Source organism: Aricia agestis, chromosome 22, assembly GCF_905147365.1.
Source record: "Aricia agestis chromosome 22, ilAriAges1.1, whole genome shotgun sequence".
NCBI lineage: Eukaryota > Metazoa > Arthropoda > Insecta > Lepidoptera > Lycaenidae > Aricia > Aricia agestis.
This window is the reverse complement of record NC_056427.1, coordinates 8,792,732-8,804,995: the sequence shown is the minus strand read 5'-3', so window position 1 is coordinate 8,804,995 and position 12,264 is coordinate 8,792,732. Positions and strand designations below refer to the sequence as shown.

At 40.6% G+C, this 12,264-nt stretch overlaps 1 protein-coding gene across 18 annotated transcripts in view; it reads right to left on the bottom strand.

Annotated features, from left to right (window-relative positions):
• The window catches only part of LOC121738112 (serine/threonine-protein kinase MARK2-like), a 154,033-nt gene that overhangs the window by 14,314 nt on the left and 127,455 nt on the right, over positions 1-12,264 (bottom strand). For 17 of the 18 annotated variants that reach the window (XM_042129961.1, XM_042129957.1, XM_042129958.1 and 14 more), the window contains 3 exons: positions 10,631-10,741; positions 6,255-6,325; positions 5,521-5,577 (listed from right to left, as the gene is read on the bottom strand). In XM_042129961.1, the coding sequence (XP_041985895.1) occupies positions 5,521-5,577; positions 6,255-6,325; positions 10,631-10,741 (239 nt within the window). The remainder of the gene's footprint in view (positions 1-5,520; positions 5,578-6,254; positions 6,326-10,630; positions 10,742-12,264) is intronic. The other variant, XM_042129954.1, reaches the window with a different exon arrangement.

Genomic DNA, 12,264 nt, shown 5'->3' with positions numbered 1-12,264 from the left:
ATCATCAAAATCAGTGTAGTCTGTGAAATGTATTTTCCATTGATACAGCTAACAGCTCCTATGTATCTTTTGGCGGAGTCCATATACAGTAACAATTTTTAAACAGTACCAAAAAATATATCGACGACCTCTGTGGCTCAGTTGGTGGGCTGTTGGTAGCTCAAGCCGGGGGTCGCGGGTTTGAATCCCGCCGACGGAACAAAAAATTTTCAAAGTTCCTGGGTCGTGGGTGTGTATTAAATATGTGTATCATATAATAAAAATCTTAAATATATGTATAGTATAAAAGTATTAAATATATTTCCGTTGTCTGGTACCCGTAACACAAGTCCTTCAGGTACTTAGCACGGGGCCAGACTAACGTGGTGTGAAGCGTCCATAGATATTATATCAGCAGTTACATACGAAAGTGGTGAGATGCTATGGCGTTTTTATATGGAACAGCAGATTTTTAACCCCCGACAAAAAAAAGGGGTGTTATAAGTTTGACGTGTCTGTCTGTCTGTCTGTCTGTCTGTTTGTCTGTGTGTGTATCAGTCCGTGGCATCGTAGCATCCAAACGGGTGGACCGATTTTGATCTAGTTTTTTTTGTTTGAAAGCTGACATGATCGAGAGTGTTCTTAGCTATAATTCATCATCATCAGCCTGCTCAGTGCTGGACAATCAGGGTTTATCTGGTTCATGAAAGGCCGTTAGCAACTTATAGTCGTTTGATGGGTTTTATTTTTCATTATAGTTCGTGACATTTATGAATATACAATATACGTATATATACGTGGGAGAGCCATGCTTCGGCACGAATGGGCCGGCTCGACCGGATAAATACCACGTTCTCACAGAAAACCGGCGTGAAACAGCGCTTGCGCTGTGTTTCGCCGAGTGAGTGAGTTTACCGGAGGCCCAATCCCCTACCCCCCCTAGAAATGCCGCAGTTGAAAAACAATTTGTTACCCCAGGAGGGTACCAACTGCGTTGGAGAATCCCTCTCTGGACGTCCATGCTCAGGAACCCCTGGAACTGAACGTGGACGTCCAGGCTGCCCCTCGTATTCTGGGGAGGGCAAAACTGCGCTCCAATCTGCTCGGGGCAAGAGCAAACACACAAAGGCACCCCCCTCGATATTAAACATGGACTTTTGTAATATCAGGGGATTACACTCCAACCTTAATGCCGTCCATTACCACCTTGAGACGGCAAGGCCGGCTTTGCTCTTTTTAACCGAGACGCAGATATCATCTCCGAGTGACACATCATACCTTTCCCACCCAGGGTATTACTCCTTTCTACCCAAAGCTGGAGTGTGTGTGTATATCAGAGATGATATCAGCTCTCGCCGCCTCAGCAATCTTGAGGTCATGGACCTATCAAACTTATGGCTCCGCATAGATTGCGACGACCACCCTCGCGTCTATGCGTGCCTATATAGGTCCCATAGTGGTGACCCCGAGACGGACCGACTCTTGGAGCACCTACAAGCTGCTTCAGATTTTGTGCAGCGGCAGATCCCATCCGCAGAGATCATAATACTTGGCGACTTTAATGCCCACCACGCCGACTGGCTCAATTCCAGTAAAACTGATCACGCGGGGAGATCTGTCTGCAACTTTGCCCTTGCGAACGACTTGACACAACTGGTTACTACGCCTACGCAAATCCCAGATGTGGATGGTCAGAATCCTTCCTTGTTGGACCTCCTGCTGACTTCAAATCCTGACGGCTACCAAATATCCGTAACCGCACCACTTGGTTCATCGGATCATTGCCTTGTTAAGAGTTCTGTGCCACTTACGACGGTGTTAAGACAGCGCGCTGTTAAATACCGTCGTGTGTGGCACTACAAGTCAGCAGACTGGGATGGGATGCGGTCGTTTTTTGCATCCTATCCTTGGGGGCACGTGTGCTTCTCGCCGGATGATCTCGACAACACTGCCAACTCTGTTGCCGATGTGGTGATGCAGGGGATGGAACTTTTCATTCCGACCTCTGTAGTGCCAACTGGCGGCAGATTTCGTCCCTGGTTTGGTTCATCCCCCAAAAAAGCTTCTCGCCGGAAGCAGGAGGCTTACCAATCCTGGGCCAACGCAGTGTCTGCTCGAGATTTAAATACCAGCACATATAAAAAGGAGTACAACCTTGCCTCTAGGTCCCTCAAGAAAGAGATTACTCGGGCAAGGCAACAGCACGTCAATAGAATTGGCAAGAGACTTGAGCGCCTCCCCTCGGGAACCCGTGCATTCTGGTCTCTGGCCAAAGCTATTGAAGGAAATTTCTGCAAGCCAACTCTACCATCCCTACACGTAGGAAATGGATCGTTGGCCCAGGACGCAAAAGACAAAGCCGATCTTCTGGGCAAGCTCTTTGCGTCAAACTCGACCCTGGGTGACGGGGGGCAGAAACCGCCGACCATACCGCGATGCACGAGCATCATGTCGGATATACGGTTTCATCAGCGCTCAGTGCGAAAAGCCCTCTGTTCCCTTGATATCCAAAAGTCGAGTGGGCCTGACGGAATCCCGCCTATTGTGTTGAAAAAGTGTGCTCCAGAGTTGGCTCCGGTCTTGACGCGTCTTTTTCGGCTCTCCTATTCCACTGGCATCGTCCCGGCTTCCTGGAAGACAGCCTTGGTGCACCCGATCCCCAAAAAAGGTGATCGCTCAAATCCTTCCAACTACAGACCAATCGCTATAACCTCTCTCTTCTCGAAGATAATGGAATCCATTATCAATAGCCAGCTTCTTCGATACTTGGACGGCCAGGGATTGCTAAGCGACAAACAATACGGGTTCCGTAAGGGTCGCTCGGCTGGTGATCTCTTGGCATACCTGACTCATCGTTGGGCTCAGGCAATTGAGTCGAAGGGAGAGGCATTGGCTGTTAGTTTGGACATTGCGAAGGCCTTCGATCGGGTTTGGCATAAAGCGCTGCTATCAAAGCTTCCATCATACGGGCTACCCGAGAAATTATGTAAGTGGGTCACTAGTTTCTTAGCAGACAGAAGCATAAAGGTCGTAGTTGACGGCGAATGCTCGGAAACTCAGTCTGTTAATGCTGGTGTCCCTCAGGGCTGTGTGCTATCGCCTACTCTATTCATACTGCATATCAATGACATGTTACAAACCAAAGGCATTCATTGCTATGCGGATGATAGTACAGGTGATGCTGTATATACCGGCTCCCCTAATATTTCTCGGCAAAATGTCACTGAGAGTCGAAACGAACTTGTGTCTAAGGTGGAGAATTCATTGGAGAAGGTCTCTGAATGGGGTAGACGTAACTTAGTCCAATTCAACCCCGCCAAGACACAAGTCTGCGCGTTCACCACTAAAAAGTCACCAATGGTCGTTTATCCTCGTTTCGAACATCTTTAACCATCTCCCCTAGCATTGAGATACTTGGCGTCAACATATCGAGCGAAGTCCAGTTCCGATATCATCTTGAGGGTAAGGCCAAATTAGCCTCAAAGAAGCTTGGCGTTCTTAACAGAGCGAGACAGTACTTCAGTCCGGACCAACGCCTACAACTCTACAAGGCGCAGGTTCGGCCTCATATGGAATATTGTTCTCATCTCTGGGCACGGGCGCCAAAATACCAACTGCTCCCTCTGGATCGTATCCAACGAAGGGCTGCTCGAATTGTTGACTGCCATAGTGTTTCAAACAGCTTGGACCCCCTGGAATTACGCCGAGATGTTGCTTCACTCTGCATCCTCTATCGGTTGTATCACGGGGAGTGCTCTGAGGAATTGTTGGGAATCATACCACCTGCAACTTTTCGCTATCGTCCCACGCGAAAAACATACCATCCTCATCACCTTGATGAGTGGCAGTCTTCCACAGTGCGTTTTTCGCATAACTTTCTGCCGCGCACTGTAAAACTCTGGAATGGGCTGTCACCAGCAGTATTTCCGGACCGATACGACCTGCAAACCTTCAAGAAAAGAGCGTATACCCTCTTAAAAGGCCGGCAACGCACCTGCAGCTCTTCTGATGTTGCGAGTGTCCATGGGCGACGGTAGTTGCTTACCATCAGGTGACCCGTTTGCTCGTTTGCCCCCTTATTTAATAAATAATAAAAAAAAAAAAATACGTATACACATAATAATAGAAAGTTGACCTGGTGCTGCAGCATCACCTGGTAATCAATAGGATATCCAATTCCTCGCCAACTTAGAGCAGAGGTTTCGTGTTTGGGCTCATTTTAATTGCGACAACTAGTAAGAAGTAGATAAAGTATAAACAGTAAATATTTACATGCTGCTGCTGCAGCATCACCTGGATTCTATAGGAACCGAGCTTCGTATGAACCCAAAGTGGAGGTTTCATGTTTGGGCTCATATTAACGGCCTCATCGAAAAGGACATTGATAGATGGTAATCATGAGAATATGATTCTGTTGATAGGAATTATTCTGCACTATAACCAACACAAGTTTAAAAAGTATGGAATAAAATTAAATTAAGAAATTTAGAAGAACCCCCGCCAAAACAACTTTAAAAAGTAATGAAATAATATTTACTGCCTTTAAGTTCAAATAATTCCTAACTTGGGTAAAGTAATATTTTAGACCATAATTGTTGTCAAGGTGCGTCAGGGGACCGCTAATGTAGATGTTTGATTTCACATAACAAGTTTAAGGATCAATTCACAGCGATCTGAATCGGGATAAGTAATCAGCGACTTGGCGCTGGTGGGTTGTAGTTTACTTGGCGATCCCCCGACACACCGTGGCAACAATTATGGACTAAAATATTACTTTACACAAGTTAGGAATTATTTGAACTTAAAGGCAGTAAATATTATTTCATTACTTTTTAAAGTTGTTTTGGCGGGGGTTCTTTTAAATTTCTTAATTTAATTTTATTTCATACTTTTTAAACTTGTGTTGGTTATAGTGCAGAATAATTCCTATCAACAGAATCATATTCTCATGATTACCATCTATCAATGTCCTTTTCGATGAGGCCGTTAATATGAGCCCAAACATGAAACCTCCACTTTGGGTTCATACGAAGCTCGGTTCCTATAGAATCCAGGTGATGCTGCAGCAGCAACATGTAAATACTTACTGTTTATACTTTATCTACTTCTTACGGATTGTCGCAATTAAAATGAGCCCAAACACGAAACCTCTGCTCTAAGTTGGCGAGGAATTGGATATCCTATTGATTACCAGGTGATGCTGCAGCACCAGGTCAACTTTCTATTATTATGTGTATACGTATATTGTATATTCATAAATGTCACGGACTATAATGAAATATAAAACCCATCAAACGACTGAAAAAACCCGGCGTGAAACAGCGCAAACGCTGTTTCACGCCGGTTTTCTGTGAGAACGTGGTATTTCTCAGGTCGAGCCGGCCAATTCGTGCCGAAGCATGGCTCTCCCACGTATAATATGTAATATGTGAACTGGATAACAACATTTTCGTTCATGTGCGTAAAAGACAATTAGCTATAAATCTAGGGCGAATTTCTCTCCATCCTGCGGCCGGACTTTAGTAGATAACATATATTTACCTGCATCTGCGCGATCCGAGCCGTGTTCTCCTTGATAGACGCGGAGTCTATCGTGTTCTGAAATAAAAATCCATTATGATTACATTTTCCTGTTACCTTGTGTTTAGAGGAAAGTGAGCCGTCATTGATCATGAAACTAGACGTTCCGCGCGGCTTGGCCCGCCTTAATTAGATATTTTACAGACAAATTAGTCCACAAAAAATAGCCTTATATCCTTCACGTGGTTTACTTCTTATTCGTGCTAAATAACAGAAAAAATGCTCCAGTAGTTCGTGAGATAAGCCCTATCTAACACTGAAAGAATTTTTCAAATCAGACCAGTAGTTCCTGAGATTAGCGCGTTCAAACAAACAAACAAACTCTTCCGCTTTATAATATTAGTATAGATGGGCAATGACGGCTTTATTCATATTTACTAGTTGCAGTAATTTAAAATATATTATCTAAAAAGTAAAAAAAAATCTATACTCGGACCCGTCATAGACCATTTTGACAATTATCTGATGACACCATTTCGTTCGCTTGAGTATAGTTTATAAAATCCGTTTATCAAAGAGAAAAAATTTCAAAAAAGGGCTCTTTTTATCGTGCACAATCAAGATAGAAAATTCAGGCGTAAATGAAAGAAACAAGTACCTTTAGGGCTCTATCAACATTACTATCTGTACGATGAACAGAATTTTTTAAGAAAAAAAATTCACCCCCTTAAAGGGTTGAAGTGGTGAAAACCCACCTGTCTTTTGAAGTTAGACGTGGTAGTCGTGGACGTCGAAGTGGTGTTGTTCGCCGCGCTGGTCGTTGTACCTGATAGACGTACAGACAAGTTATTATTAGTGTGATGACATGTAATCGCAAATGTCCGGACAGACAGACAGACATCTATTGACTTGCATCTATTTGTCTCTTTCACACTCGCATAAAAATATGAATACCCGGTTAACATAACACGTTGGAAACGAGATAACAATATTTTCAAGAGTGAAAGAAGACAAAAGCGTACGCCAATGGAAATTCTCTCTGTCCTGCGACCGGACTTTAGAGGCTGGAGAATAATTATTTTGGCACAAAATAGTAAAACACCGAAATAACTATCAGCCATTTTGCTTTGTTACAATCATAATCGATAAACAATATTACGAATGAGACGTCCGTATGACATTTACTTTCTCAACGCGAGTATACTCATAAAGTTAATATACCTAGCGGAATAGAGAAACAAAGGCCTGAGCAAGAGAGATGTCACTATCAGTAACACTGCGTGGCAAAAAGAGACGTGTGATACATGACAGAAGCACTCTTTATTTGACGTCCAGTCGGCACGTGCCGCACGTTGACAATTTAATCTCATAGAATAGGGATAATGACAAGGTCGAAGATTAGCGAATTTTGTTAATAAAATAAAGAAATCACGGTAAAAAATAAGTGTTCCCAAAATTTCAGCTTGATAGCATTTGTATTTTTTTTTGTTATGCGCCTTCAAAGTTGGATATTCAAGTCGAATTTTTTTTCAATTAAATTTCTTAATATTTGTATACAATTCGATAACTTAGGCAATTAAGGCCCGATTCGACCAAACTTGAAGTTACACGAGTATAACTATCATGAGATTAATTTTACTCCTTTAATTTACTCTAGGGTATTATCGTTTGCATTTTACCAAGTTACTCAAAGAGTATGAAATAAAATGTCAATTATAGTTCACAATGACACCGACCGTGACAGTTGACACCCTGTTGTGCAACTATTCTCAGTTTAATGTTTACTCCACCAAAATAGCCCGTGTTAATATTTACTCTCGTGTAATTACCTTATTCTTGGATTAGAAGTTGGAAAAACGCAAAACCAGCTTACTCTTAGATTAGGAGACAGTTATACTCGAGTATAATTTTACTCCAGTTTGGTCGAATCCGCCCTAAAAGCAACTTTTGTTATGAAACCACTTTCTTAAACGCAATATTTAATATACCTGTCGAACAAAATTGTCTCCCGATGCGTACAAACTACGAAAGACTGACGTCATACTTTCGTAGCACTTTGTATATAGCGTTTCGGGTAGGTCTTTTTTATGAGATATTTGAATTGTCATATCTTGGTGAATTTTTAAGCTATCAGAGTCATTCTTTCAACGATGTTTCTATTTTTTAAGTGTCTTTCAATTACCGATAAGAAAAAGAAATAGTAATCATGCCTATTCATGTTCAATCATGCTTGTGTAAGTGTATATGTACACATATTTTTAGACACAGATGAAAACCAATGTCGGTTTCGTTTGACAGCTCGAGATTGTTGCTCTATTCCGCTAGGTATATTAACTTTATGAGTATACTATACAATTACTTTGTGCCTCCAGTTCATTCTCCGTTCTCTATCTAAAGCCTCAGCCAACCCGTTAGCGACACACAACCGAAAGCCTCGTGAACGTTAAACCACAAACAGGTGATGATGATGATGACGATGATGATGAAGAAATCGATAATGATATGAATCGCACATCAAAGCCAATAAGAACGACAGACGTAAAACATTTGATTTTCACTGAAATGCGACGCAGCACAGCATTAAAAATTGCAGTGAAACATAATATATCTTCTTGTATAGTAAATAAAGTTTAATATTGAATGACTGATTTAAAATGTGGCACTGCGTCACTGTGTGAAGTGATCCTTAAAGTTTACTATTACCGTAAATATAGTTCAGTTACAACGATAACAATTTATAACATAGCTGTCTAAACATGATAGTAATATATTATGTTACAACAATGTACATAACATTGATAACATCAACGACGTCTCTGATATAATAATTATTATTATAAATAAAATACATTGTTAGTAAACATTCAGAAGTGATAAGTACCTGAATTTAGAAGTAATTACTGTTTTTTATTTTAATTTTTAACAAAATAATCTTAATGATAATATTACCTAAAACTTTGAATATGACGATCCTAATATCAAAATGTTCCATGATTTAGAATGATTAGTCTAATTAAGTGAAATAACTTTGGAATCACTAGTGCACGCCTAAAATTCTATTTCAATACTACACTCTTACTAAACTAAGTTGGGTAGCTTATTGCATTCTAATCGAGTACGTCAAATTCGATCTTACTAAAACTACATGAACTACATGTCATATTAGTAAGTAATTCGTTATAAGTTATTATTGATTAATCAAAATTGGTCCATTCGTTATTTAATACATAGGACATGCTACAAGACGTAAACCTAAAATAGGAAGAATAACATGGAAAGAAGAATTGTTTGAAACTTTATGTTAGTGTTAATAGAAAAGTAAGGATTGTGGTGTCATGCAAACTAGTAGAGCTAATTAATTTCCTAATAGTAGAATACATTTAATTTATTTAAATATGTGGCGACCTTTATAGATAAGTAACTTATTATATAAAGAAAGTAAAATATGTGTCTAAAAAGTAAACCTTGTGTAACCCTAACCCTGCTTTGTAATTCAACATTTTTGTGCGACATAAACAAAAAATGCAATAATTTTAGTGACATCTATAAAATTTAAACGTTAAACATTTATGTTTATGTAGTAGATACAAAAGTTACGTTTATTTAAAACGGTAACGAAATCAAACGCGTTTTAGAGTGCTTAAACCCAAATTTCAAGTGAATGAAGGTAGATTAGTATCACGTAAAGGTAGCTATCAAAAAGAATTTCTATTAGAATGCGTACTATAAGTGCAACTGAAAATGCTAGAGCATGTTAATATGACAATTCAAATTGAAAAGATTTTTTTACATCTTTATTCAAATAAAAGGCTTTTGCCATACATGGCATGCTAGTCCAAATTGAAAAGATAATTATTATGATGCTCTCACATTAATTTTGTGCATCTACTTCTAATATCAAGTCCAGTCGCTGAAGATGTAAAAAACGTGATATATAATCAGTAGGGAGACAGTTTTTTTTTTCATCAGTTTAGCGACCGTATTTAAACTAACACCGAGCCAGAATCTAAGCAGTTAGTTGCTGTTACAAATTTTTTCTACGTATTTGTGAACTGTGAGGCCGACACTGTTCATTTTATCTTTGGGAACCGTCAGGTTACTTATCAACTATTTATCCTTTGTTCTTCATATTAACGAAAGAGAAGGAACGATATTTAAACAAGCTATCACATAAACAGACGTGATGAAGTTACAGCTTTCAGCATAACAACCCGCGCAGTCTCATAATTGCGCAGTGAATTCATGACATTTGAATCGTTAACATTACAGCCGGTCATACATTTAGTTTATACTCAGTGTTTACCCGAAGTGGATTTTCAAATTTGTTAGTCGCGCTAAAACTCGATAACGGCGAACGGATTGGGCTGATTTTAGTCTTAAAATATTCGTAGAAGTCCAGGGAAGGTTTTAAAGTGACACGAAGTTCACCGGGACAGCTACTCTTCTTATATATAAAAATGGATTTCCAAATGTGTTAGTCGTGCTAAAACTCGAAAACGGCTGTACGGATTGTGCTGATTTTAGTCTTAAAATATTCGTAGAAGTCCAGGGAAGGTTTTAAAGTGACACCGAAGTTCACCGGGACAGCTACTCTTCTTATATATAAAAATGGATTTCCAAATGTGTTAGTCGTGCTAAAACTCGAAAACGGCTGTACGGATTGTGCTGATTTTAGTCTTAAAATATTCGTAGAAGTCCAGGGAAGGTTTTAAAGTGACACGAAGTTCACCAGGACAGCTAGTTTACAATAATTTATCTTTTAGTGTCACGAATTACCACTAGATGGCGCTATATTTCCCATGAATCGCGTTAACGCTATTATGTTTTAAAAAATGTCAAATACATCCTTATAAAGGACTCCCACACAAAACTGCGAATTCGCATTGCATCGCAATGTCATTTTAGGTATGAGTTTTGTCGCAGATATATTTGCTATGCGATGCTAATTCGCAGTTATGTATGGGAGCACATAAGCCTTCAGTGTCACGAATGTACGCTAGATGGCGTTAAGTTGCCCACGAATCACGCTAACACTATTATGTTTTTTTGAATGTCAAAATACATCGTTATTAGATCAGTGTCAGCCTCACAACTATCTCTATCCCGCTCCCTCTCTATCCATCGCGCTCACCTTGCGCGCGGGGCACCTCGGCGCCGGAAGACGCGCGCCGCGCGGCGGCGGCGGGGCGCGCGCTCGCCGACACGGAGCGCTGCACGCCGCGGTGCGATGGCGACCCGCAGCCTGACAGACCGATCACCCGTTTAGAGGGGTCCGTCCACGTATTACGTCACGACTTACGGAGGGGGGAACGGTATTTTGTGGGCTATGTTCGTAGTTCGTAGGTGGAATTTGTGACATATGCGAGCGCAAACCCTTTTAAAGCGCATGTCAAAACCATGGCTAACCTAACCCACCGCAGGCCAACAAGTTTAAGTACGCAGGCAAACAAGGTTTACAAGTTGACAACTAGCCAAGTATAAACAACCCGTTTGATGACATGATTTTGAAATGCGTCATAATATTATAAGGTTTTACTTGTGTATGCTCCAAAAAATACCGAAGAACACAGCCATTTAAAAGGTAATATTGGTAGGGGGAAGGGGTATTTTGTGTGACGTAATATGTAGATGGTCCCTTACACCGACGACGGACACGATAACGGATGCATGCTCGATTCACGCAGAAAACGCGTGATCACCCCCCCTCGTGTTCCTAATTTTTAAGTTCTCCGTACTCGAAGGCTCCAAAACGATGGTTCGTTTTAAGCAGAATTTTTTTGTAGCTACGTAATTATAAAGTCATGGAATTTCAAATATTTTATTTTATAACATCAGAAATACGTGCCTGCAGTTGATTTCTGCTTACCTCGCAAGTCTCGCTAGATATAAACCGCTGACTTATGTACTAAAAATAACGTACTTTTTATCACGTACGAAGAAATATAATTTTAATTATATTAAATAATTAAGCGTATCTCTTATTTTATAATAACTTTTGTGTTTTGGCGCCAAATTGGTATTTCATGGCAAAATTAGATGATTTTATCCTGGAAAATCAGGGTAAATTAAGTTGCAGGGTACTCCTGGACAACTCGAGTTGAGGCTGTCTGAAATTACCCTGTAACTGAATTTACTCTGAACAATCGGGGTAAAATCAGTTACAGGGTAATCCCGGACAACTCAAGTCGGCGCTATTTAAAATTACCCTGTAACTGAATTTACCCTGATTACTCTTAAACTTTTTTTACGATTATAGACTAGGAGGCGACCGTAACAAAACGCACACAACGACGAGTGGGGGGGCGGACACGCGTGTAGGAGGGATCACGAGAAGCACATAGAATATGTAGACAAGCGGCGCCGGCGCATGGACCAACGGTGTGTAGATAAAAAAGTTTTAGTAAAATATGTGCAACAACTAACAAGATGTGAAAAAAAATACAACGCATTTCTGTTTAAATTAAAATTTGTAGTTCATATATCTCTTGGCTTTAATAGATTTTGAATTTAAGACAAAAGTAGAAGTTGATTCGTATAAGACGGCAGTCCTGTGTAATTTGATCGAATTATAATATAAATCCCGGCCGAACACTAAAACTCGACTAAAAACGCCTCCATCTGGCTCAATTTCGTAACGCTCAAAGACCGAAAACGCCAGAACGCGTCGTGGCCGTTTTCATTAGAGCCACAACGCGAATTTCGCGTCGTGACTGTTTCGCTGTGACCACAACGCGTTGTGAGCTCTTTTTTTGCTCACTGAGCGTT